This window comes from Dendropsophus ebraccatus, chromosome 12 (assembly GCF_027789765.1).
Source record: "Dendropsophus ebraccatus isolate aDenEbr1 chromosome 12, aDenEbr1.pat, whole genome shotgun sequence".
NCBI classification, from domain to species: Eukaryota; Metazoa; Chordata; class Amphibia; order Anura; family Hylidae; genus Dendropsophus; species Dendropsophus ebraccatus.
Window position 1 is genome coordinate 52,463,106 of NC_091465.1, and position 27,160 is coordinate 52,490,265.

The 27,160-nt window shown below is 41.3% G+C and overlaps 1 protein-coding gene across 6 annotated transcripts in view; it reads left to right on the forward strand.

Annotated features, from left to right (window-relative positions):
- The first annotated feature begins 8,286 nt into the window (after window positions 1–8,286).
- Window positions 8,287–27,160, forward strand: part of TNNT1 (troponin T1, slow skeletal type) — a 28,380-nt gene continuing 9,506 nt past the window's right edge. For 2 of the 6 annotated variants that reach the window (XM_069948520.1, XM_069948514.1), the window contains exons 1-5: window positions 8,287–8,293; window positions 10,711–10,728; window positions 23,503–23,524; window positions 24,388–24,448; window positions 25,352–25,468. In XM_069948520.1, coding sequence (XP_069804621.1) covers window positions 24,392–24,448; window positions 25,352–25,468 — 174 coding nt within the window. In that variant the 5' untranslated portion in view covers window positions 8,287–8,293; window positions 10,711–10,728; window positions 23,503–23,524; window positions 24,388–24,391. Of the gene's footprint in view, window positions 8,294–10,710; window positions 10,729–12,962; window positions 12,995–15,644; window positions 15,672–18,917; window positions 18,942–20,984; window positions 21,109–23,502; window positions 23,525–24,387; window positions 24,449–25,351; window positions 25,469–27,160 lie in introns of those variants that run through there. The other 4 variants (XM_069948518.1, XM_069948517.1, XM_069948519.1 and 1 more) reach the window with 4 other exon arrangements.

Below are 27,160 nucleotides of genomic sequence, written 5' to 3' on the forward strand. Positions count from 1 at the left end.
AGATGAGTCATTTTCTATGGACGTCGGACTCATCTCTATTCATTTAACAGGTTCCCTTTAATTTAAAATTCTCAACAATCAACATCAATGTCAGAAGTAATATCAAAAAGGTATGCAGTGAGGAGCACCATCAGATAACAGCTTCTGTTGGGGGTTGGCCACCACCATGTACACCTTTATCTGCTGGGTCTTAATCAGTTGCTTGGCCAATTTGTCTGTCACTGGTTAAAAATGTTGCTGGTGTGGTGCACTCTCGACTGGTCACTTGTTAGATGGTAACGTGTGACGCCACTACTGTGCTGGTTGGTCGGAGTATAGCTCAGCCAGATGGTAAATTGTTGTGACACCAGTGCAAGGTGGGCACACAGGTATGGAGGCACACCTGCTTTTAATTTAGAGTGGCGAGCTATACCCTTTCCCCTGTGGTCGGTGACCTGCCGGGCTGTGATGGGGTCCCTTGGGTACTTATCACGGTGGTCCGGAGTGGAGTTTTTACCCACCCGGACTATTGGTACCGCCACCCAACATAAAGGGGAGATGACCCAAGGATGCTGTGTTTACTGTGTAGGTGCCTGAGTAATAATCACTGAGTACAGTTATCATAAATTTTCTTTACTTTATACAATAGCTCATAGCAGACTCTAGACTTGACGGAACAAAATGTGTGCTGAGAATAGTAGAGAGTAGTTTGTGCTTCAAGTTCAGAGTAGTGGAGAGGAGTGTGTGCTGAGAGTCCTAACCCAGGGTAGAAGTGTGCTCTGCTGGAACTTTAGAAGAAGAAGAAGTAGAATACTGAAGACTTTAAAAATAGAAGTTTACTTGTGCCCGTGTTTCGACCTTTGTCGGTATACCACCCTTTACCCACCAGTGTCAGATGACCCATTCTACAAGGCTGACACAAGCCCCAGACCTTGTTACCTGGGTAGAGAAAAGTGCCAAGATTTCCTGGTGACCCCCACGCTGCAAGATAGAGTGCGCAGGCTTCTAGCTATTTTGCTCTATAGGGATCAGTTCCTCTTATTAGGATACTGTCCTTCACTTTTAGACTTGTTCTCGGCATAGGTTGGGGTGATCTCTGACTTATCCTCTCCTTGGAGTAGCTTAACACTGCATAATGTGTGGAAGTGCTGTTTTCAAGTAACTGGTGTCTGAGTCTCCCATGTGCGTCTGTTAACTACCACCGAATAGACCACACTACAGACTAGTTCTAGAGTGGGGACCTGGCAAAGTCAGGGCCCACCTGAACTACAGCAGGAACCAACTTGTCTTGCATCCTCTCTCTACCAAGACTTGGGTAAGACTCACTAAGTGTGGGTATATACTTCCTCTCCCCATGTGACAACTTCCTACAGGAGGTGTAATGTCCCCTTTGAGTGGTGGAGAAGAAAGCATAGAAAGAAAGGCGCATAGAGATAGGCAGAGAAGAAGAGAGGGTTCCCATTGGTGCAAAGATTACAACAAACAATAACCCTTTAGTTACCTGCAGCTGTGCAAAATACAAGTACAGTTACATCCCATAGTGGCAAAACTTAGGTATTACTTCATTACCACAGTTACTTGAAATACAGACTTTTACGAGGGTTGTAAAACACTAGTAACACCACATTCACCCCCACTTGAGAAAAGCTGTCTACGGCATAACACCTGGAGAAAAAGGCAAAAGGCTAGATGGAAAGTTAAGGTACAGCAAGGGTTTTAACCTGAATAGCATAATAACAATTAGGCAACAATACAACAGTAACAATAGAACAATAGTGCAAAGGCAAAACATCTTGGTAACTAGTAGAGATGAGCGAACCGGGTTCGAGTCGACCCGAACCCGACCGAAGCTCTAAGGTTGTCTGGAAAACATGGATACAGCCAATGGCTATATCCATGTTTTCCACACAGCCTTAGGGCTTTATCCAACTTCAGCAGCCACCGCTAATCAAATGCCGAAAGTTCGGGTTCGGATCGACTCGAGCATGCTTGAGGTTCGCTCATCTCTAGTAACTAGTCATCAAGAGTCCTTGAGAGCAACATGTATACATTCAGAAGAAGTCCATGACTTTGGATACAATTTCCTAACTAAGCTAAATTTAACTTCACTAACATATGTACAAACAATCAAGGGGAATAATAGATCGATGGGCCTAAATCGAGGGCAAATCTAAACAAATACCAGGTCATGGTAGTGAGCTGGTTGTTGACCTTTGTTCTGGTGGATCTTTCTAGTTGGAGGTTTTCTTCTGGGAGGATAGCAGAGTCAATGGAGCGGTTGTCTGACGGTTGGTAAGAAGAGAGGTGATCTGAGCGTTGTGGTCGATGATAGGGAACCTCCGCTGGAACTGGGCTGGTAGCCAAACTGCAGGGTAGATAGAGAGGCTCTACATTTAAGAATAATTCTCCTATGGAGGGCAGATGAGGTGGATCAGGATACACTTTAGGACCTCCAACAGCTGTTGGCTTGGTAGTCAGATCCCTGTCACTGCAGAGTTTTAGCCAATTGCGGTGAACATTCACAGGTAGCTTCCTGGTCTTTTGAATCTGGTACACGCCAGCAGCTTCATGCAGGACAGAAATTACAACATAAGGGTCTTCTTCCCACAATCAAGTTTTCTAGAGCGATGGCATAGAAAGAAAGGAGGATAGATGTAGGCAGAGAAGAAGAGACCATTGGTGCACAGATTACAACAAATAATAACCCTTTAGTTACCTGCAGCTGTGCAAAACACAAGTACATACAATAGTGGCACCTTGTGGCATAACTTAGGTACTACTTCATTACCACAGTTACTTGAAGTACAGACTTTTGCGAGGGGTGTAAAACACTAGTAACACCCGTGGTGGGATACCACAGTGGCCTTAACAGCATTATGGGCCCCTGGGAAGAGGTCTGAACTGTCCCCACCATACACACACACACACACTGACCAAACCAAACCAACCTTGCGACCCCTTCCATCTTCCCAGCCACATCCGAAGCCACTGTACCCCAGGAAATAGATTTGAGATAGATAGATAGTCACCACACTGACAAAGAAGCATGGCCTGTATTACAGATAACACTGCAGTTGCCTCACACACAGCTGACTGATTTATGTTGAGCACGTTTAACACAAAGTTTATCAGGCTGTGTATTGGGCAGCTTGCAGTATTATCTTTTCTCACCTCTCCTTCACCCTAACTACACTGTGTATAGAAGCTTCCAGGGTCAGAAGTGCCCCTTATGAGTGATGAGCCCCCGGGCAGCAGCTTCTCCTGCCCAATGGGAACGATGGCTCTACTCACTTCCTGTTCATCGCTGCTGCCTCGCAGCTGAAGAGGAGGGTATGTCTCTTACCTTCATCCTATGGGCTGTTCCTGTGCTGTTAGTATTCCTCGGTTCCAAGCACCGCTAGGAGAACTGTTCGGCCCGTATTGCGCAAGTGATCATTAGAAAGAATGGGCCGGCTTGCACTCTGGGGCAGGGCAGTGCTCCTAATGGTGCTCTGGACCGAGGATTCCACTGCTAATGGCACTGGAACGGCCCCAAGGATAAGGGTAAGAGACATACCTTCCTCTTCAGCTTCCTGTGCGCAATAAGGGGCTATCAGCAAGTTAGATTTGTCGAACCTGACGATGGTTCCCTTTAAAAGGATACTCTGGTGAAAAAAATGTTTTCGATTAAATTGATGGCAGAAAATTGTACAGATCTGTAAAATCCATCTATTAAAAAAAAATAAATCCTTCAAGTACTTATTAGCTTCTGTATGTGCCAAAAAGTTGTGTAGTTATTTTTTAATTTGAAACAGTGCTTCCTGCTCCCCCTTTCTGTCCATGTCCAGAACTGTCCAAAGTCATAGCAAAAGCCTAAACCTACAGAAAACCTCTTTACTTCTGTACAGTTCCTGATACAGACAGAGGTACAGCAAGTCAGACTGGAAAGAACTTCACAACAGTCCTCTTTGCATATTTGTATAACTTTTTTTGTAGCAGAACAGATATATATTTCCCTCCAAAGTACCCCTCTAATAGTGTTTTTAGTAACATCTGTGAGATGAATGCAGGGACCTTAGTCTTACAACAGTGTCCAATAATCCTATTACACTTCTGTATTTCATTTATTTGTCCCATCTGTTGTAGATTTAATACCAGGTTAGATAGCGGGGCCTGCTGTAAATAGACCAGCCCTCAGATAGCTTCACTTTAGCATTTTCTGACCTGGAAAGGAGAAATAATATTTATGTGAAGATTAAAGTTACATTCTTCATTCCTGGAACAAGAAACCCTTATCCCAAAAGCTGGTTAAATATCAGAAGTAGAATGATATCCAGGGGCTTTACAGATGACACACATATAGATTGGTCTGGCACTCGCCCAAGATAGAATCCATTGCTGCAAAAACCTCCTAACAATGAATCATAGGCACAGAACTGTAAGCTGATAGAAATGAGACTAGAGATCAGTCACACTCTCTTATGGATAATACAGCAGACATCAATGTAACTACAAAGTGTTATGTATAAACTCCCGTTTAATTGTCTGACAAATGAGTCATCATATAAATATATTGTTATCATATGTATATTTTTCTACTGACTTTTATGACATGTGAATCCCTCACATCATACAAGTAACAGAAACAGCAAGGTCCAGAATGAACATTGCAGACGTATTGCCCTGTACATGTGAACATCTGAATAAAACCCACTGAAACCATTTTTCCATCCTTATAGGAGAAGTCTGGCAAAAAATTTTAAATAAATTATTGTATTGCCCCCAAAAATTACCAATACGCACTTATTACAGAAAATGCACATAAAGTGCCTTTTTTCCCTTCATTTTACTGCATTAAGGCTTCACTTTCTGGATAAAATGTTGATGTCACGACCCGACTCCCAGAGCTGTGCGGGCTGTGGCTCCTGGAGAGGATCAGCGATCACTTACACGACTCTAGTGAAAAATAATAAACCTTGTACATACCTCCCTGCGCTCTCCGGTGAACTTCTTGACCTGATTTGGCAGATTATCGCTCCGTGTAGTAGGGCCCCCAAGTTTACACTGTCTAAGAAGTAGACAATATTGTGAGAAGACTGATATTGAATATTGTGTTGCAGAAATCCAAACCATGTGCTGGACCAAAAGAGGTTGGGTGTTGTAAAGTTTAAAATGTTCTAAGCTCATGGATTCCACCAGTGTGGTCACTTCATATGTGAAAAGCTGAACCCTTTCCATTTAAATTAATATCATTTTGATTCCAGCAATACATCTGTCTATGTATAAGCTTTGTAATAATAATAATAATAATAATAATAATATTGATTTGTATAGAGCCAATGGATTCTGCAGCCTTTTTAAAAAAATATATATGTACAATACAGGTTATAGTTATATTACATTGTACAATAAAAAATTTTTTAAATAAAACGATACAGAATTAGAGACCTGCTTGTGAGAGCTTACAGACTCGAGGTAACAAGTGCTTTATCTGCCGATGTTCCATTCATTGTACATAGTCACAAAGTGCCTATAGGTGATTTGGCGAGCCAGTCAAACGCCATTATCTGAGTTCAGATAGAAAGTACATGGCACCAAAGAGGTTATAGAGAAGATAGAGAAGGGACAGCAGAAAGAGATACGAGATTAGGCAATGTTTTAATGTTTTAAGCGCGCCTGAAGAGATGGGTCTTCAGGGCACGCTTGAAACTGTGGGTGTTGGAAATAAGTCTGAGGTCTTTGGGAAGCGCATTCCAGAGAACTGGTGCAGCACATATGATATGATGACATAACATTTGTTATAGAAAAAAAAAGAAAAATTGGCAGCACATCTATGACTCTATTCACACTACAGGTTGCACGCTGCTTGTGGCTAAAGTACAGACAAATGTAAAATTTGTTAAGTCATCATATCTTTGTGTCCATAGCTATTATCTTACATTATCTTGCAATACATCTTGCAGTATCATATGGCAGTAATGTTTTAGTGACATACTAATACATTTATGTGTTCTTATCTATAGGTGAACAACTGCCACAATGTCTGATACAGAAGAAGTGGAATACGAGGAGTAAGTAATACATACACTGTAATTTACTTTATGTATCAAGTTTTTGCTTTACAAGTTTTCTCAGCCAATCAGATGCAACTTAAAGGGGTGACACTGTAGTTAGAGATGAGTGAATTTACAGTATAAAGTTAAGCGCTTATCAGCTGGCTACCTTTAAACTGAGTGCCGCTCCGCTTCGGGTGAGTGGAAAAACTGGAATCAGTCCTGGAAAACTTCTCCCAGTTTCCCCACGACTGGATTCAGCTTTTCCAGGCACCCAGGGCAGAGTGACACAAAGTTCAAAGGCAGCAGAATGATAAGCCAGCTGTCAAAACTCTTTGTTAAATTACTTACTGTAAATTTGCAAATTTTTTAATTGAAGAAGCATGGTTCTCTTTTGTTAAAAACATATATTGTATTGCAGCAGAACTCAAGTGAAATGCATAGGGCTTAGCTGCAGTACCACATGCACCCTGAGAAGAGAAAAGCCAAGCGATAGGGGTGGCAACAGTTTCCAGTGTGACTGGGCCCGAACACCAGGGGGGCACGTTAGCCCACCCTCACCACATGCTGTTCTGCAACTCTAATTCTGCTGTGATAATGTCAGCAGGACTATAACCCCAGAATAAACCAGCACTTGTGCAGGGATGCCAGTGCTGTCTTTTTTTAACCGCCGACTGATTCCCGCACACAGCGCCATTCTATTGGTGAGCCCAGTCTGGCATTAAGCACTGGGGGTGAAGCACTGGGGGTGGGCCCGGTCCACTAGCCCCCAGTGTGTCAAAACCCCCTCTGTCATGCAACTTCATTAGAATCAATGGAGCAGCGTCACAGAGGGGAGGGGAGAGCGTCACACTGGGTGCTGGCAGGTCTGCCTCCAGTGCTTCATGCCGGGCCAGTGATTGGAAATAGACCGGCGACGTGCAGGGGAACTGGGCAGCGGTTCAAAAAAAGGACAGCTGAAGCGACTGATCAAATAGAACCAGCACCGGCATACTTCACTGGCGCTGGGTACCTCCTGGTACATTCTCTTTGAAACTGTGAATGTTGGGAATGAGTCTAATGTCTTTGGGTAGGGCATTCCAAACAATGGGTGCCGCATAAGAGAAGTCTTGGAGGCGGGAGTTAGAGGTGCTGATTATGCCAGATGTTATTGTGATCATTAGCAGAACGTAGAGCAGGGGTAGGATGGTAGATGGAAATGAGGGAGGAGATGTATGGAGCTACAGAATTCAGGGTTTTATGGGTTAGAGGGAGATGTGAATGTAAACACTGGAGAGGAAGAGTAATCTGGCTGCTGCATTCAAGATGCACTGGAGAGAGGAGAGTTTAGAGAGAGGAAGACCGATAAGTAGGGAGTTACAGTAGTCAAGAAGAGAATGGATCAGTGCGATAGTAAGAGTCTGAGCTGTGTCGATGGTAAGAAATGGGCAGATTCTGGAGATGCTTTTGAGCTGTAGGTGACAGGAGTGAGCGATAGCTTGTATATAGGTAGTAAAAGATAGATCAGAGTCTAGTGTAACCCCCAGACATCGAGCTTGATGCACCAGAGATATGCTGAGTACATGAAGGCCATGACCACACAACATCTTTTTCTTTTTGGCCATTTTTTGGCCAAAAAGAGATGTTGTGTAGTTGTGGCCCATGACTGGTTTCCATATATACGGTGTGTAGGCAGACTGATCTGTTGGAACTCCCTGTAACATAGTTCATTATTATGCAGTGAGCTCTGAAAGAGTTAAAGCTCTTCACTACTGAACTGACACAGCAGAGCTCACTGCATGATAATTAGAATGCAGGCAGTTCCACCAGTTTAATGGCCATGTTTTTGTAGCGCTGGCTAACCCCTTTAAGTCTGCTTATGGACAGATTTCAATAATCACGGCCATAAAAAAATAATAATTTTTACTGCTGTAAATATCAAAATATTGCGAAATTACAGTCATGTTATGATTATGATAAGTATTTTGAATCCCAAAATGAAGGATGTTCAAAAATATGGCAAAAAAAACCATTGTGTGAACATAGCCTAAAGGTGCACTTGTGGCCACAATATGCCTGTGTGAAACCAACCTTAGAATTGGATACTTTTAGTAAATCTGCTCCAATGTCACCTTTGTTTGTTAATACATTCAATATAAGTTTTGTCACTGATATATCAATAATATTATTACATCATAATAACCACTGATTTAAAAAATAGATTTGTGTCTTTCTTTTTGCTATGTTAATGTATTTTTCTTTTTATCCTCATTTGTCTGTTGCATGTAGGGAGCAGCAGGAGGGTAAGTCTTCTTTGTAATTTATCTTCTAACGTTGCTGTTGTCATTACCCTTTATGTTGACCAATCAGTCTGGGTTAAGTGTAAACTGCATCGGTTAAATGGGTTGTATAGGGTAAGAAAAACATGAGGTTAATAGAATATATGCCTAGGGGCCGACAACCAGCTTGAAGGGGTTATCCAGGGCTACAAAAACATGGCCACTTTCCCTTTATTGTTGTCTCCAGTTGGGTGGGGTTTTAAAACTCAGTTCCATTGAAGTAAATGGAGCTTAATTGCAAACCGCACCTGAACTGGAGACAACAGTAGGGGGAAAAGTGGCCATGTTTTTGTAGCGCTGGATAACCCCTTTAAGGTTATGTTCCCACACAGTATTTTTGGTAAGTATTTTTCAACCAAAACCAGGAGCGGATTGAAAACACAGAAAGGCTATGTTTACACATGTTGAAATATAGTGGATGGCCATAATTTAATGGCAAATAACAGCCATTATTAGAAAACAAAACGGCCATTGTTTTAAAATACCAGCCATTATTGCCATTAAATGGCGGCCATTCACTAAATTTCAACATGTGTAAACATAGCCTTTCTGTGTATTTAATCCACTCCTGATTTTAGTTGCAAAATACAGACCAAAATACTGAGCACAAATACTGTGTGGGAACATAGCCTAAAGGGGTATTCTGGAGAATATTTTTTTTTATATATATTTCTATCATAAAGTTATACCATTTTGTATAAGGACATTATTTGGCTGCAAAATATGGCCGTTCTAAAAAAAAAAGTTTGTCCAACGGATAAAAAAAGACGTTCTGTCGTTGTAGCCTTTCTGTGTTTTCAACCCACTCCTGGTTTTGGCTGAAAAAATACTGACCAAAATACTGCCATTCTGTGATCAAAAGTCAGTAATAAAAGAGTTATCTATGAATCTATGTTCACACACTGTAAAATAAATTGAGGTTAAAATACAGCAGTAATAATATGTGCTCCATTGAAGTCAATGGGAAATTGGTCGGCAGTACACATAGTGCATAGAATAAGGCCCGCAATTGATTACGACTGTCCAAATTTTGAACATGCACATTATGTATTTGCTTGCTTTTGCAAAATACATCTGTTCATCATTTTCATCTGTTGACGCACGTTCACGTTTTATTTTAACTCCAAACTTTGGTTATATTTATTTTATTTTACTGTGTGCGAACCTAGCCTTATGGTGCGTTTACACGTAACGATTATCGGGCAAATTTGCGCGATAACGATCGAATTCGAACGATAATCGTACGTGTAAAGGCAGCGACCGATCAAATGACGAATGAGAAATCGTTCATTTTGATCTTTCAACATGTTATTAAATCGTCGTTCGCAAAAAATTCACCGATCGTTCCGTGTAAACAGTCGTCGCGACAGTCCGGCTGCCCGCCGCCCGGCCCCCCGCTCATCCGCAGCCCGGCCCCCCGCTCATCCGCAGCCCCCTACGCCGGCTCGAACGCCATCCCCGCCACCGCCGGCCCGCTCTGATCGCCACCACCGCCGCCCCGATCTCCACCCCCGCCGCTGCCGCTCCGATCGCCACCCCCCCGCCGCTGCCGATCCGATCGCCACCCCCCCCCGCCGCTGCCGCTCCGATTGCCCCCCCCCCGCCGCCGCTCCGATCGCCCCCCGCCGCACCGGCCGGCAGGTTTTCGAAATCCCCGACTCCCCTCTTCAGTGCATTGATTGGCTGAAGAGGGGAGCCGGGAATTTCAAACGGCTCTTCTTCAGCCAATCAGTGCGGGAGCGGCAGCGAGGGTGGAGATCGGGGCGGTGGGGGTGGCAATCAGAGCGGCAGCGGTGGCGATCGGGGAGCGGCGCAGGGGGCTGCGGTTGACCGTGGGGTCGGGCTGCCGATGAGCGGGGGGCCGGGCTGGTTGTGTGGCCACTGCAGGTTTTTCAATGTATACTTCTTAAGGTGCGTTTACACGAAACGATAATTGGCCCGATCGTACGATTAACAATGTCGGAGTAACGATTTTTTTTTTCATAACGATCAGCGTTTAGACGGTACGATATATGGTACGGAAAATCGTTTTGCAATCGTTTTGCGATCGCTTAAGCCTATCTCACACATTGGTTAAATCGGCAAATGACTGTTTACACAGAACGATCTGCGAATTATTTGTGAACGACAAACGATGATTTGAGAACATGTTGAAAGATCAAAATGAATGATTTCTCGTTCGTCGTTTGATCGTTCGCTGCGTTTACACGTACGATTATCGTCCGAATTTGATCGTTATCGCGCAAATTCACACGATAATGGTTACGTGTAAACGCACCATTAGGCTATCCTCTAATAGGGCATATGGGAGGGGGGGGGGTCATTATTGGCAAAACAAAACGAATCTTTTTTTCCCTGTTTTCTTTTTCCCTTTTCAACAGAAGAAGAGCAGGAGGAAGGTGAGAGTATACACTACATGCTGTTTTACCACAGATCAAGTGCACAGCAACAAAGAGAAAGATGAAGAAATTATCTTTCTGGGTCCTTATTTTGTAATCTGAAAGGAGTATTCCCATCTGTGATATTTACGGCATACCAATAGGTTTGAGTTATGAAAAACATCATAGCTCGAGGTGCTGTGCTGTTTACACAACCGCCATTAAAATCAATAGGAAGTACACAAACTATCTGTTTTCAGCTCGGGGTCATTGCATCCAGTGTAGACTATTACATATTACAAAAGACATATCTTTTGGATATGCCATAAATGTCTAAATGTTCTTAAATTCTATCCATTGTGGGGATTAAAACAAAATCTTAACTAGCATATTCCATCAGTTTCTATAAATGAAAATTACCTTAAAGAGGATGTACCACCAAAGTGTTAATATTGACATATACATACCATCCTGTCGGCGCTGCAGTCTAGAACCCAGTGATGTGGAGCTTTTGTAAATCCGTTGGTCGGTTGCCGTTATATTCGCTGAAATAGTAATATGCTAATGAGCTGAGGTGAAGCACAGGAGGCCGGCCCAGCGCCTGTTTTTTTAAACTCCTCTCCTTCCACCTCGGTGACATGGCAGCTTCACTCGTGCTGGCACACCTCCTATTCTAATATAGAAACGCCTCCTATGCTAAGCCGGGACCGGCCGCCCCGTCATCACACCAGGATCACCATCACCGTCATCAGAGCGGAGTATGAGTCCTACTGCGTAGGCTTATACCCCGCTCTATGCTGCAGCTCTGATGACAGCGCTGGTGATCCTGACATGATGACAGGGCGGCCGGGCAGAAGACAGGGGGCGCGGCTGTGTAGCAGGCGGTCCCGGCTTGGCATAGGAGACGTGTCTATATTAGAAGAGGCGTGCCAGCACCAACATAAAAAGCGTGTTTATGCACTGTCCAGGTGTCAAACAGGATGTTCCCTAGGGCTGCAACAATTCTTTGTCATAAATCCTCATCCTCCAACTCCTTGACTGACAGACAGGGATTGGCTTACATGGCCAAGCTCTGTTCTATTGATCTGCATTGTGGCTCAGGCACGATGAGTTTGTCAGGTTTGGCATTGGCCTCACTTATTTACCAAACCTATGCTGCAATGTGGATTAACAGTGCATTGCAACCGTAGCACAGAGTCAGCCTAGCCCTACCTGTCTATGAGGGAGTGGAAAGGTGGAATTTTCATATTACAGAGGTGTTGCAGCCCGAGTATGGCAGAGCTCAGGCCCCACCTCTTTGACTCTTGGATGGCACATAAGAGTGCTTTTTATTGAAATGAACACATACATGGGCACAATAGTCAGAGGTATTACCTGTATCCTTTTATTGCATAGTACTTAAAGGGGTTGGCCACTTTAAATTTAAATAGTTCAGTGTACAGTATAAGTAAGTGTACTCATTGTTTACTGACAGCAGCTCCCTGTGTAACCTGTGAGCTAAAATCAGGCTCCCTTTCTCTAGGCTCTGCTGTCCTGCCCTGTGGTGATTCTGCCCATAAGATGGCCAGGATGAAGGACCATACCTTACCCTCTGTATCCTCCATAGGCATATACAGGGTCAGTGATACACACTGAGGACAGGGCATGATCACATGCTCCTCCATGTCAGCCATCCGATGGACAGAATCACCACAGAGCAGGACAGCACAGCTTGGAGGACTGAGGCTGATGAGGTTAGCTCTATGAGGTACAAAGGGAGATGCTGTAAGTAATCACAGTGAGTACTTTTACTAATACTGTACACAATTTACTATGAGGTGGTCAACCCCTTTAACAATATTGCTGCTTTATATGCAATTTTGCAGCTGGGAGATTTATTTTAGACCATTGATCTCTTAGCATCATTATGTACAAAAATGCATGTGGAGAGCCCCTTATATAAATCTTATTGGATTCAATTTTAGGTTTTTTTTTTTTATTTATCCTTTAAGAGTATTTTCTCTTATTTTGTCTGGAAGGGGGGAACTTTTCTGCCCAATGGATAGAATAATTATTAGTCGTTGTTTGTAAACTAAATAAATAAAATGTTATTGCTGATGTATTATCCACATGACAGGCTCATGCCGCTGAGCATGGCTGCATCTGGAATACATTGAAGCGTGTGTGATATATTTTGCTTGCTGTGTGCTATGTCTCTTTTTTACATAATGCTTAAGCTGCTGTTTTACTGACATTTTTCCTTTGTGCTGGGCAGTAGCCGAGGAGCCTGAGCAAGAGGAGGCAGCAGGTATTAATGCTTTGCTTTCTAGTTTTACCATATAGACATTATCTGCATTATGGATGATCCTGTGTGTTCACACAAAGCAGGTAGAACATACAAAAAACAGTGGGACTAATAAGTAGACGCTACAGCATCTCATCTGTACTGACAACAAGGTTACAAATCTGAGTTCACCTAGGTGTCAGTGCTAGGTAAAGATTTAAAGTTTAAAGCGACTCTGTACCCACAATCTGTCCCCCCCAAACCGCTTGTACCTTCGGATAGCTGCTTTTAATCCAAGATCTGTCCTGGGGTCCGTTCGGCAGATGATGCATTTATTGTCCTAAAAAACAACTTTTAAACTTGCAGCCCTGTGATCAATGGCCATGGCTTGGAGTATCTGTGCCCTAACTTTGCACCTCCCCTCCCCCAGCCCTCTTCACCATTTTTCTTATTCCTCTGCAGTAAAATCACACAGGTGCCTTAACGATCCAGCCCATGTGCCCTGCTGACACAGGTGATGAATAGTAGAAAATCTGCCTAGAGCGTTCCTAATGATGAGGATGGTGGGGAGGAGGGACAGAGAGGTTGTGCCAGCCTAATGCATACGCAATCTAGGCCACGTCCGTTTGGCACAGGGCTGCAGGGCTAAAAGTTGTTTTTTAGTACAATAACTGCATCACCTGCCGAACGGACCCCAGGACAGATCTTGGATTTAAAGCAGCTATCTGAAGGTACAAGGGTGGGGGTTTAGATTGTGGGTACAGAGTCACTTTAAAGTAGAAAAATATGCTGCAACCTAAGGATGATCCTGTGTGTTCACACAAAGCCGGTATTGTTGTTTACTAATTTACAGAAGCCATACACCTTTTGGCCACAACCGACACAATTTTTTGAGAGCTGTTTTTTCGGACGGCCGTCATTTTGCATCCATAAAACGCCCATTATTTCAAAACAAACGTGGCCTTTACATGTATTTTAAATATTATGGTTTTGCCCCATTGGAATTAATGTAGGAAATACTATATAGTGAACACAAAAGGGTAGACACATTGGCATGATGTTTTTCTATGGGAGAGTTAAAAGCTTTAAAAAGGTTTTCCAGGACCTTTTTATTGGTGGCCTATCTTTAGGATAGACCATCAATATTTGATGGGTGGGGTGCCCACGGCTATCTACATCAGGGCTTCTCAAACTGTCTGATGAGGTGAGGGGTCAATGTCTGTGCCCAACATTGGCAAACAACAGAGACTCCAGAATTACTGCCAAGGAAATCAATCAATTTCATTACATTGGCCTGGAGGACATTGGTGTAGATTATAATATGGGCAGTCTGGAAGGCCGCCCAGACCACCCATGCCATAATTTTCTAGAAGCAGGCAGTTTTAGGCCTGAGGCCTAGAAGTGAGTTACCTCATCACAGACGTCCTACGCCGCAGCATGGGAGCCAGGAAAATCTAGCCCAGTCTCCAGGCTGGGTGAGCTGTGGAAGTATGTGGCAATATTGGGGGAATTAACTGTTTGTGGGGAACTATTGCGGAATTATTTGTGGGGCACTATAGTGGCACAATTGGGGAAATTAACTTTTTGTTGGGCCCTATTTTGATACTATTGGAGAAATTAACTATTTGTGGGGCAATATTTTGGCAATATTGAAGGAATTAACTATTTGTGGGACACTATTGGAAGAATTAACCACTATGGGGGAGATTTATCAAAGGGTGTAAAATTTAGACTGGTGCAAACTGCCCACAGCAACCAATCACAGCTCAGCTTTAGGCAGTGCTGAAAGGAAAGCTGAGCTGTGATTGGTTGCTGTGGGCAGTTTGCACCAGTCTAAATTTTACACCCTTTGAAAAATCTCCCCCTATATGTTTAATGTTTATTTCTGCACTGTGGGGTTAGTTTACTACAGTTGGAGCAGTATGTATTGCCTTAATGGAGTGTTGGGTTACTACAGGTGAAGCAGTCATTCTTTTTGCACTGTTGTTTTGGCTAGTCACTGGTAGAAAAGTATTTATTTGTGCATTGGTGTACTACAGTACTTATTTTTGCACTTTGGTGCTGATTTGGGATATTATGTGCATTTGATGGCGGTATCTGGCGCTTCGTAGTATGTGTTTGTTGGGGAGGCCCTAGCATCAACATGGATCGCCAAGTGAGGTCCGAAAGAAAAATTTGAGAAGCACTGATTTCTAGCTAAACTGCAGTAACCCAACATGTCCACTATGTAATGTATGGGCCTTCTGCTTCTGGTTCCATTCACTGTGTATTGCAGGTACCATAGCTATGCATTCTTTCTGCCTAACATAACACAGTCAGTGCATACAGTAAATGTGATGGTGGATTATCATAAATACTAATAAATACAAAAAAAAACTAGTAGCAAAGCAAACTGTAGCTGAGTACAGTATACATGCCTTCATCACTGCATATATGTTTTCATCACCCAAAAACATCCAGCTATACCACTTGATCCGCAAGCTGGATAAAGATGAGGCCATCTGGTAAAAGGTCCAATAGACCACATGTTCTTGAGCATGAGCAGTTTTATAACTTGGAAGTCTATTGTCATTTAACACATGTTGAACTGCAGCCTCCTAACTCTGTCTTTCTTGCTTGGCAATGATCTGCTTCTCTGCCTCCACTGTGTTTGCTATGATGTTACACTTAACAGAGGAACCCACAGAAGAAGCTGGAGAAGGTAATGTGTGTGAATGTTTCCATTGCAATGGCTAGCTTGTCATTCTAGTCTGATTACTAAATCGCATCCCCTACAGGTGTTAGGCTGAGCCCCCCTCTTGTTTTATACAGAAGGCTAGCTTCATGTACAGCTGTTTTGATCTTGTGTTACAATGTTTACAACTTGTTACATAGGTACATAGTTAATAAGGTTGAAAAAAGACAAGAGTCCATCAAGTTCAACTGTGTTGATCATGAGGCAGATGCGAATTGCCTTCCTAACTCCAAAATGGCAATTGAAATAAATCCTTGGATCAATGTCCTATCACATGAAATCTAGTGCTCATAACTTGTAATTAGAGATGAGTAAACCAAACTTCCCGAACAAATAAACAAGCAGCTTTAGGGCCCAAACGAGCCTATTGCATATACATGGGTAGTAAATAAAAATGAGCGAATCACTCGGAAATTCGTTTTGAGAATCCCATACAAATTAATTTTTTATCAAAACAGGCAAACTATAGTAGCTACAATAGTGGGACTAATACAGAGTAGTGATTTTTTCAACAGCTGTTGATGTGACAGTGTCAAAATTGGAAAAAATCATTTAAAAAAAAAATTGTCAATCATTCAATTTCCGCCATGGACAGTAGTGGACGATGGTAAATGAACACCCAGTGAGGTATTAAGATGGGCACCTTGTACACTGTGACTTCATATAATGCACACCCAGTATCCAGTGACTTGGTATAATGAATAACGGTCACCCAGTTACTTGGTATACTGGTCGATGGCTTCACTGCCTCTACAAAAAAAACATCCACAATCCACCCTCCTATCCTCTCCTCTTTGTCCCTATCTCTCTGTATTTCTCTCCCTGCTCTAACTGCCTTCTGCAGCCTACTCCACTGTACACAGCCGACTGGCCGCCTCCAGGAAGCCAATCACCTTATATGGGGGGGGGGGGCTTGCTGCCATCACAGTGGGGTTTGCAGCTGATTGGATGGGAGTTAGGGATTATGGATAATCAAATGCTCCCGCCAAAAGACAGTTCTGTAAGCTAACTTGTGTGGCTGCCATGTTTAGTGAATTTGCAAAGTGAAGCTGGTGAATTCGTTAATCGATATGAACCAAATTTAATGCCCGATTCGCTGCAAATTTGAAGTCGTCAGATTCACTTCACTCATCTCTACTGGTAAACATTAAATTAATAATCTTCTACATGATAAAACTATTTTTCCTAAGTTGTCAATACTATAGATATTTGAGAAAAAGTTGAAAAGTTTTGCATTCTTTCTATTAGTATTCTCACTGGGGAACAAAACAATATGTCTCTCCTCCTAATATTATCATGGCAACCTCAAGCTAGCTATTCTTCTTGTCTAAAGCTTTTATTCCATAAAAGATCCAGGAGAAATTAGTGGCTGTCAGCCCTCAGTGATTATAGTCTGAGGTATTAATAATAATACAGTGTGTAACGCCTCCATTCTTCACAGCGACGACTGCGCTACAATCTAAGAAGCTCAGATGATTACACACTGCAGAGATCTTGCCATTCTCCGATTACACACAGGCTTATATTCATATGGAAAATATTACACCAATTTTTTAATAAGGAAAAAAATTTATGCAAGATATTGCGGACATATAAACTTTAGAAGTTGGTGATTATTTTGCCTCTGCAGAATATGCAAAGTTTATAAAACACTTTCCCTCTTTCTCCCTCTCTTTCTCGTTCTCTGATTTTATAAAAGAAATCATATTTACAACTGGTTGTCATTAAAAATGTGATCAGATGTGTGGCCCCTATCAGCTGTCGGCTGTGCATCCTCTATTACATGGGAAGATGGACGGCTGATGATTTTTCAACAGGTCCAAATGACCCAATGCTTGTTGATTAGCTGAACACTAGCTCTTTTACACTCTTTTTCCTGTTCGGACGTTAATAGCCCTGTATAATATTGTCCTTTAACATCCAGTGGGAGGTCTCACTCAATAATTGACAGCCTTCCTCGTATAAACAGTCTCACAGATAGCTGTTACTCATTGGATTAGACGCACCTACTGGACCCCTACGCTTAGATATTATACAAATTATATTAAGGGTATAAACCCACACACCGTATAAGCAGCGTATTTACTGCTGCGATACGCAGCAAATACGCAGCAAACACGCAGCAAATACGCAGCAAAAACGCAGCAGATTATATCTAAATAACTGAACACAGCATCAAATCTGTACTAACAAATCTGCTGCGTATTTGTTGCGTATCTGCTGTGTATACGGTGTGTGGGTTTGTACCCTAAATCTATTTAAACAAAGCAGTATATGGATCTGCTCATCATCTCTAGCTTTATAACATGAAGCAATACACAATAATTAGGCTGGGTTCACACTACGTATATTTCAGTCAGTATTGTGGTCCTCATATTGCAACCAAAACCAGGAGTGGATTAAAAACACAGAAAGGATCTGTTTACACAATGTTGAAATTGAGGGGATGGCCGCCATATAACAGTAAATAACGGCCATTATTTCAATACAACAGCCGTTGTTTTAAAATAACAGAAAATATTTGCCATTAAATGGCGGCCATCCACTCAATTTCACCATTCTGTGAACAGAGCCTTTCCGTGTTTTTAATCCACTCCTGGTTTTGGTTGCAATATGAGGAGCACAATACTGACTGAAATATATGTAGTAAGAACCCAGCCTAAGGAAGGAACATACCTGTCCATTCTGTATCTCTAGTGTCCAGGTCTCATTGCTATACTTTGCAAAACTTTATGTCGAAATAAATACATGTGGAAATATGAAACTTTATAATAAATCCTATTAAGCAAAAATGGATATTCCCTTGTAGTTTAGTTTAAATTTTCCTACATACAGACTCTTCAGTAAATGTTCAAGAATCTGTCTGTGAAAAACAGTCTACACTAGATATAGCAGGTGAAGGATAGAAGAGGGGGTAAAGCTGTTCTGCCTCAATGTTTCAGTGAAGCAGCATGGCGAGGGGGATATGCTATGGCTAACACACATATACAGCTGCCGAAGATTTTTGGAAACAACTGGTCATTGTTCATCTTTTATCCAAGTCGCTGATGTGAGATTATGTATTTCAGCTCATGATGTATTTTCTGTTCTGTATGTTCCATGTTCTTGCCGCCTGTCTACATGCACACTGCATTGTCCTGTCGCTGCTTTCTGCCATCATGCTATTGCCTGTATCTCCTGCCATGCTGCTGTCATGCTATTCTGCTGGTACAGAGGACTATGGAGAACATGTAGAAGGTAACATATAATATTGCATTAGGAAATATGAATAACTAATTTAGCTGTCATTATGTATTGTTTAGAATGTTTGTTGCCTTTGCTTTGTTTTGTTGTTTTATCGTGTTCTCATCTAAATGGATTTAAACTATGAGGTGTACTAAACCAAACTGCTATCCAATAAGGTATATGAGGCCTGGTGCCTTACTCCAATATTCTTTCTATCAATATGACAGTGGCCTGCTGTATTTGTGCTGACATTGTAGGCATTACCACCTACTCTGGTGGGCTTCAGAAGACTGGCAGATAAAGACCCAATTGGCAAGGACCTGCACCAGAATTGTCCACAGTTATCATGAATAGAGAATGGTTTAGTATGAGGGTCCATTTACACAGAAAGATTATCTGACAGATTATCTGCCAAAGATTTGAAGCCAAACCCAGAAACAGACTATAACCAGGGAGCAGGTCATAAAGGAAAGCCTGAGATTTCTCCTCTTTCCAAATCCATTCCTGGCCTTGGCTTCAAATCTTTGGCAGATAATCTGTCAGATAATCTTTCTGTGTAAATGGACCCTACGGCTGGCTATTTTGTTGATTGGATGTTAATACTATTAAGTATAGTAATTTATTGAAGGTTACCGATTTATCTCATGAATGAGCGAATGTTAATGAACAGTATGAAAGTCTTTTCTGGCAAGGTTAATTTTGGCCTCTTTGAAGCTATATGCCTGGGGATGGGTTGAACAAAACAAATAACATGTACTTACCTCCCTGGCCCCTGTGCTGCCACCACTATGCCGCTTCCCGCCTCAGGTGTTGATTGGCTAGGCGGTCCTGCTACATCCCCAAACTCAGAAGTGGCTACACAATTGAGACCAGAGAGACAATGTACTGGCAGCAGAGTGGAAGCCAAGGAGGTACATGTTATTTTTTTCATTCACCCTCTTCCTGGGGCTAACATCTTAAAAGAGTCCTGCCCAAACAACCCCTTTAAGCGTACATGTTTCTACCTGCATGTGCTTCCTAGTTGTTTATAGTCTATGTATGGCCCTTTTTTTATTATAAGTACTGTACAGTATCTGCATACATGCACAAAAACATAACATGAAGTGGAATTCTTCTACCACTACTTAGGAAACTTGGCCTTTCCTTCTATAATGAATTGAGCTGAAGGCAATTACACATCTTCAAAGCCAATATGTTGACTGTGTCTGTGTGTTTGTTCCCATAAAATGACTTTACAATTCCCAGCCCCTTTTCTTCTTGCAGATAGTTTGCGGTATGTATGCAGAGTAATGAATGCATGTTCTAGGATCAATGAGAACGCCTGAAGGCACTATGGCTCTATACTAAAAGATTCGAGCTCTACATCCGCTAGCTGATTTATTAAAACAATTATGTCTAGTTCCTATAATGGTCAACTATATGTGCAAATTTTCCATTTATCCCATAAAATCATGCATATAACAGAAATGATAGTGACATGCTTAGCAACCATTGCTTTAATGTTTGTAGCTTGGATTCAGTCTACATTTTACTGTTATAGCAGTTTCTTTTTTAAAAAGACTTTCAGACTTTTCTATTATAATATGTTTTATATAAATAAGAAGCAAAGGAGTGTTACAGACTCTTAGTTAATAACAAAGCCTAAGACTCCTTTCACACATCTGTTTGTGGACACACAAATGTGGATGAAATGTGGACCCATTTATTTCTATGGCCCCTTATACACATCTGTGTTACAGATCCATGTTGGGGCCAAAATCACCTATTCTTGAAGTGTTGTTATAACTTTCAAAACCTAAATCAGTAGTTGGTATAAAACAAGTTTGCAATATACATTCATTATTATAAAGGAAAATACTTCCCTTTGCCAAAGAGTCTAAACATAGGGAGGGAGATTTATGAAAGGGTGTAAATATACACCTGGTGTAAACTGCCCACAGCAGCCAATCACAGCTCCTCTTATATTTTACCAGAGCTAAAAGCTGAGCTGTGATTGGTTGCTGTGGGCAGTTTACAACAGGTGTATATTTACACCCTTTCATAAATCTCCCCAGGAAGTCCTGTGTATCCCAGGCCATCTGAGCGCTCACAGAGAGAAGGCAGTCATTTTATTGACAGACGCATTGCTGTGCTGAGCTGTGACTCTCTGTATTGGCCAGTTTTGGAAAGCATTTCTTATGTGTGTTGCAAGTTTTTTTTTTCACATTCTTAGAATTAGAAATCTTAATTTAATTTAACTTAAAGGGAACTTGTCACCCTCCGTGCCGGGACAGAGCCCGGCCGACTTCCCGGTGCAGACCCATATACCCCGGTGCAGACCCATATGCTCCCAAAGATGAGTCCGACGCCCATAGAGAATGACAGCTCCAGTCATTCTCTATGGGCATCGTGTTCATGTCTGGGAGCGTGCGCACAGCTTCGGACGGAGGTATTTCGGAGGTGGGAGCGGGTCCAGGAGCGGAAGCGGTGAGTATATGAGTCTGCACCAGGGGGGGGGGGTAATTTCGGCCCGGCTCTGTCCCGGCATGGGGGGCGACAGGTCTCCTTTCAATGGGTACCTGTCATTAAAAAGTCATGGTCTGAGTGTTCAGACCTTGGTCGGTGAGTAGAACAAGCAGATAATCTTTTTATTGCCTTTTTTTTAATGACAGCACCAATTTAAAGGGGTGCTCCAGAGAATTTTTTTTCTTTTAAATCAACTGGTGTCGGAAAGTTATATACATTTGTAGATTACTCCTACATGAAGTGATATAATTTTTTCCAGTCTGACATGGGGCTCTCTGCTGCCACCTCTGTCCATGACAGGAATTGTCAAAAGCAGGAAGAGTTTTCTATGGGGCTTGGCTACTGCTTTGGACAGTCCCTATCATTGACAGATTTGGCAGCAGAGAGCACCATATCAGACTAGAAAGAATACACTACTTCCTGCAGGGCATATACAGCAGCTGTTAGGAACCGTAAAACTTGCGATTTTTAAATATAATAAATTATAAATCTAGCTTTCTGATACCAGTTCTTTTTTTTTTTTCCTCCGGACTACCCCTTTAAGGGTACTGCAGTCTCAGCTCCTATTGAGGTGAATAGGAGCTGAGGGGGCAGTAAACCATTTCTGCTGCTATACAGGGCACAAAGCCAACCAGCTATATTAGGGGCACCGAACAGCTAATAGGCAGGGGAGCCGGATGTGCTATGGATAGGCTATCAATTATTTTCTGCTAGAAAACTTTTTTAAAGTGTATGGAAAAACAGCCATCTATGCACACACTATAAAAATATTTTGTGCACAGACAGATATAAACTCCAATATAACTCAGTATTAGGAGCCTGAAACTCAAGTCTATCCTGTGGGTAGGAAATCATTTGTTTTGCTCTGGACAATCCCTTGGAGTAATGTAGTAAGTTATTAGATTCAAACTACAGCTGCATTTTATACCTATTTAATTACTGTATCTTGGTTGTATTTTACTGTGTGTGAAACTTGCTTCAGGCTACTTTCACGCATATGTTTTTTCAGTGTTTTTTAGGTGTGGCTTGTAAAAAATAAATCTTAAGGGTTTTTTTTTACAAGCTTTTTGTTGAGTGAGAAAAAAGCCACAAAAAAAGGTCCATGGCTCACTACTGACTACAGCAAACATCTGGAAAGTCCAAAAGATAGGATACATTGCTATTATGGAAAAATTTAATCACATGAAATATTGTATGATGTCTGTGCAAACCACCTTGTAAACCAGATTAGAACATGCATGCTAGGCTATGTTCACACAACGTTTTTTCAGCTTCATTTAAAACGACGTCTGTCATTTTGAGTTTAAAATAACGGACGTCATTTAGCTGCCTAGCCCCCTCTTAGTGCAATGACAGCTCTTGGTACATTATTCTAGTTTGGATTACTAATTGGCCTTCGGGTGTGTCTTAATTGAAAGTCCATTGAATTTAATAGTAAAAATGATGAAAGAATGGAGAGAAAAGAAAAACTGTGTAACAACTAATTAAAACGTCCGCTGTTTGCAAAAGACATCCGCAAATAATGATCATGTTCATTATTTTGATGTCCACGGTAAAAACGTCCGTTACTCAATACATTGTGTGCATTGAACGTCCGTCTGTTCACTGACTTCAATGCATTGCAATTGCAGTCAGTTAAATCGCGGCAATAACAGCAATTTTTTAAATATTAAAATCAGCCGCCTTTTTCTCTATTTTTGACGTTGTGTGAACATAGCCTTACATTGGAGACATGCCTTAAGCAACCTTACAAGGTGATCACATATATTGGTGCTACAGCAAATCCACATCTGACAGATAGATTATGAAGCTGCTTCGATCACTGGGGATCAGTACGCGACATCAGTGTCTGAGGGCAGGAACCATTTGTCTTTTGTTGTGTTCTAATTGACACTGTACAATAAGAAATTAAGTGAGGTTACAGTGTAAAATCTGACATTAGAGAATATTAACACCTTCCCTACAGGCTTGTGACAGGGATGGGATTACGTCATGACACTTCAGTGGAATGTCAGATATCATTACTTGCTGAATACTGTAATAATGTTGTATGTCTCTTTGTTAACAGAGGAGGAGCGCCCCAGGCCAAGGTAAGCATTCTCCTTCTCTATGGCACATTAAACTGTCAGCCAGTCCCATGACTTGTTGTATAATAGATCTTGTTAAATCTCAGCCTTGTCACTAGTAAGCAATAAAGAATAGTGGTTGAATATCCGCGGATAAATTGCTGACATGAAACTTTTATTTTATTGCATGAAATAGTTTGAACATGCCAAATACAGGGAAAATGTTGTAAAAAAAATTTAAATGTTCTTACAAAAATGATATGAGGTAGTAGGCACATTGCTGATGATGGGTTGTCTACAATGGTGGGGTGTCTACAATCCTTGCCAGGGTTTTTGAAAAACAAAGCTTAGGGTAGCAAACTAAATCTTTGCCCCAGGTGAAGGAAAGCTAGAATTTCAAACTTGTCAGACCTTATATTACAACCTTTAATAAGTACTAAGAAAATATTAAAGAGACAATGCACTTATAAAAAAATAACATACAACAAAGTGTTGTTTTTGCCAATAGCCACTTTAGGAGTACTGAACATGTAGAGGTATGTGCAGATCATTTCATTATCTCCTATTAAGATGTTTACCCGTACTTTGCCCCTTCTCCAAGTTAAAAGCAGGGCCGTCTTACCAATTGGGCAGGGAAGGTGACTGCCCAGGGGCCCATGTGTCCTAGGGGGGCCCCTCTACCCGCGATCACATCTGAGCACCCTGCTCCATGTCTTCTCCATGGCTCACAGGATGTAACAACTAGGGAATCTAGAGTGAGATATTTCTTTGGCTGACAGGTGCTTTATAGTTTCCCCCCTACTCTGCAAGGTTTTAACATACTTTAGAAATATAATATAGTAACATACTTTAGGAATATGGTAAGATATCTTGTACCTTGTTTGTAGGCCCATGATGCCTCAACTTGCACCTCCAAAAATTCCAGAGGGAGAAAGAGTTGACTTTGATGTAAGTATACCTAAATACTTTTCTGTTCATTATTTTAGATTCTCATTTAGAAAAGTTCTTCCTTTTTTCAGGAAGACATTGCAAATTTTGGGAAAGCTTGAGAAAGCCCTGATTGGACAAGCGAAACGTTGCATTTGTGGGAGCAATAAACTCACTTATTTGATTTTCATCCGGAGTGCTGCGGTGATATACCTAGAGTATACAGCTACCACAATTGGTTCACTTGTGGACACCATCGGCACCCACCATCTTCCTTTAACATTGAGTGCTGCATCCAATATATATATATATATATATATATATATATACTGTATATATAAAATCTGTCTGATCACTGCTTTTGGAGCAGAGTGGTGGTCGTTAACTTAGAGCAGCATATAAGTAAAAGGAGGCAAATTTGTTAAATAAATGTATTTTCAAACACATTCAACTTGATGAGCCCTACAAGTATAACTGTATTAGCTGAGATGAGAATATCAATTTAAATGGGCACTGTCACTTAAAAAAAAGGATATTTCTTAAGTTGATATGTCAAAAGTTTTGATTGGTCAGGGTTTGAATGTTCACACCCCAACCATACATTAGATAGCGCTGGGAGAAGCACTTAGCTAAGCGCATCATTCCCTGGCTTCATTGTCTTTTTCATCTGGCTGTAGGAGATGGCTTCCATTGTAAGTCTATAGTGCCTGTCTTCTGCAGCAAGAGGCACATTGTAACAATCCAGGGAGTGAAGCAGGGAGTGATCTAATCATTGCTCTTAAAAACCCAGACAAATGTAAATTTTTGATGTGTGCCCTGGAAATGTCAAAGATTTTTTTTGAAGTGACAGGGACTCTTTCAGGAAATAAGACAGCTTATTGATGCCTAAATAAAGCTGTATACTGTCATCATTTGCCATTTCAGGATATTCATCGAAAGAGGATGGAAAAGGATCTCCTGGAACTTCAGACATTGATAGATGTCCATTTTGAACAACGCAAAAAGGAAGAAGAAGAACTAATTGGCCTAAAGGATAGAATAGTATGTCTATTTACATTATATATCTAAAGCCTTTGAATGAAATGACTACATTAATTCATATGTATAGAACCTACCCATCATCCACCCCCCCTTCCCTTCACTCACCCCCATCTTGGTTGAACTTGATGGACATTTGTCTTTTTTCAACCATACTAACTACATAAAATTTTGTGAAAAAGTAAAAGAACCATACATAATATGGGACCTTCTGTTTAGTAGAGCTAGAACATGTGTGGGGAAACACCTTCAGGACTGTTCATTTACAGGGATCATCCTGGATCAAAAAAAGGATCTGTTTTATATATCCAGAAATAGCGCCTCATCTTTCCACATTCTTTGACTGGTATTACAGTCAGTCTCCATTCAAGTGTTTGGGGCTAAGGTACAGTACAAGACAGCACCCATCAACAAGAGTGATGTTTCTACAAATACGCCTTTTCTAATCTTATGCAGTCCCTTTAAGACAAGAAATTCAACCCTGACATTGATAGATGTGATTCTAATGACGGTGTGGCTCCAGCATCATTGATCACTAGAAATATTTCAGGTTTACAGTAAATCTCCAGTGATTAGTTAAAAATGGTGCAGAACTGTGCATTTATTTTAGCCATTTATTTTAATATACATCAATTTTGAATATAACTATGCATTAGAAGAAGGATCAGGAAGCCAGCGCGAGACCCAGGGCCATGTCAGTCACTGGAGGTACACTTAACTATTTCATGACATTTTATAAAGGTTACATTTGCATTTACATTCATAAATGTCATATTATGGATGAAAGCATTTGACTTACATGCAATCCACTGTAATGTACTGACAGTCATTAGATAGGATTTGGAATTGTACCATGATTTACAGCACTATGATATGCTTAAAGAAGAAATGTAGCCCAATTTTTTTTTTATATGTCATGTATGTGGGAAAATTGTATTGGTGGACTCAATAAGCTTAGACCACAACTAAATGTAAGGTACACATAACCGAAACGTAATTTCTTGTAAAATCTATGCACCACAACCTGGCTTTTCAGACACTCTTAGCAATTGAAAAGTTAGCGCAATGTAACAAGAATCTGTCTATCATGCCAGTAAATTACACATTAGTGCATGTATTGACACGTACAAGCCAGATAATACCATATGTGTTGCCCTCACCCTATGAGAATATTAACACAGTGACTGACAGCTCAGCTGTGGGCGTAAGTGCTATACACAAGTATACACAATACATAAGCAAATTACAGTGGGAGAGGTTATATTTGTTGTAGATGATTTAGAATAAACTAGCTTCAAACAAGTCATTTGTTGGGTTAAAGAGCATAAAAATTATTTAATGTGTTCCTATATGCTCTGCTGTGGATTTTGCACTGGGGTCCAGTAATTTTAGGTAATTCCCCTTTCTTTGAGGAAGAAAAATCTGCACTCATAAAGGCACCATGTGTTTGACCATATGTTTCCATACATGTTCCATATGAGTTTGGATGTAATTTCTTCCCCCAAAACCTACTTGTTAGCAGGCCAAACATGGCCACTTTCTTTCAGAGACAGCACAACTCAGTTTGGGTGGGGTTTAGGCGATCATCTTTCTGTGGGATTTATTCTGTGGGATTTTATTTTAAATCCAGGGATTATTCTGATTGCCATATTGGAGTCAGGAAGGAATTTTCTCCCTGTGATGTAATTGGCAATT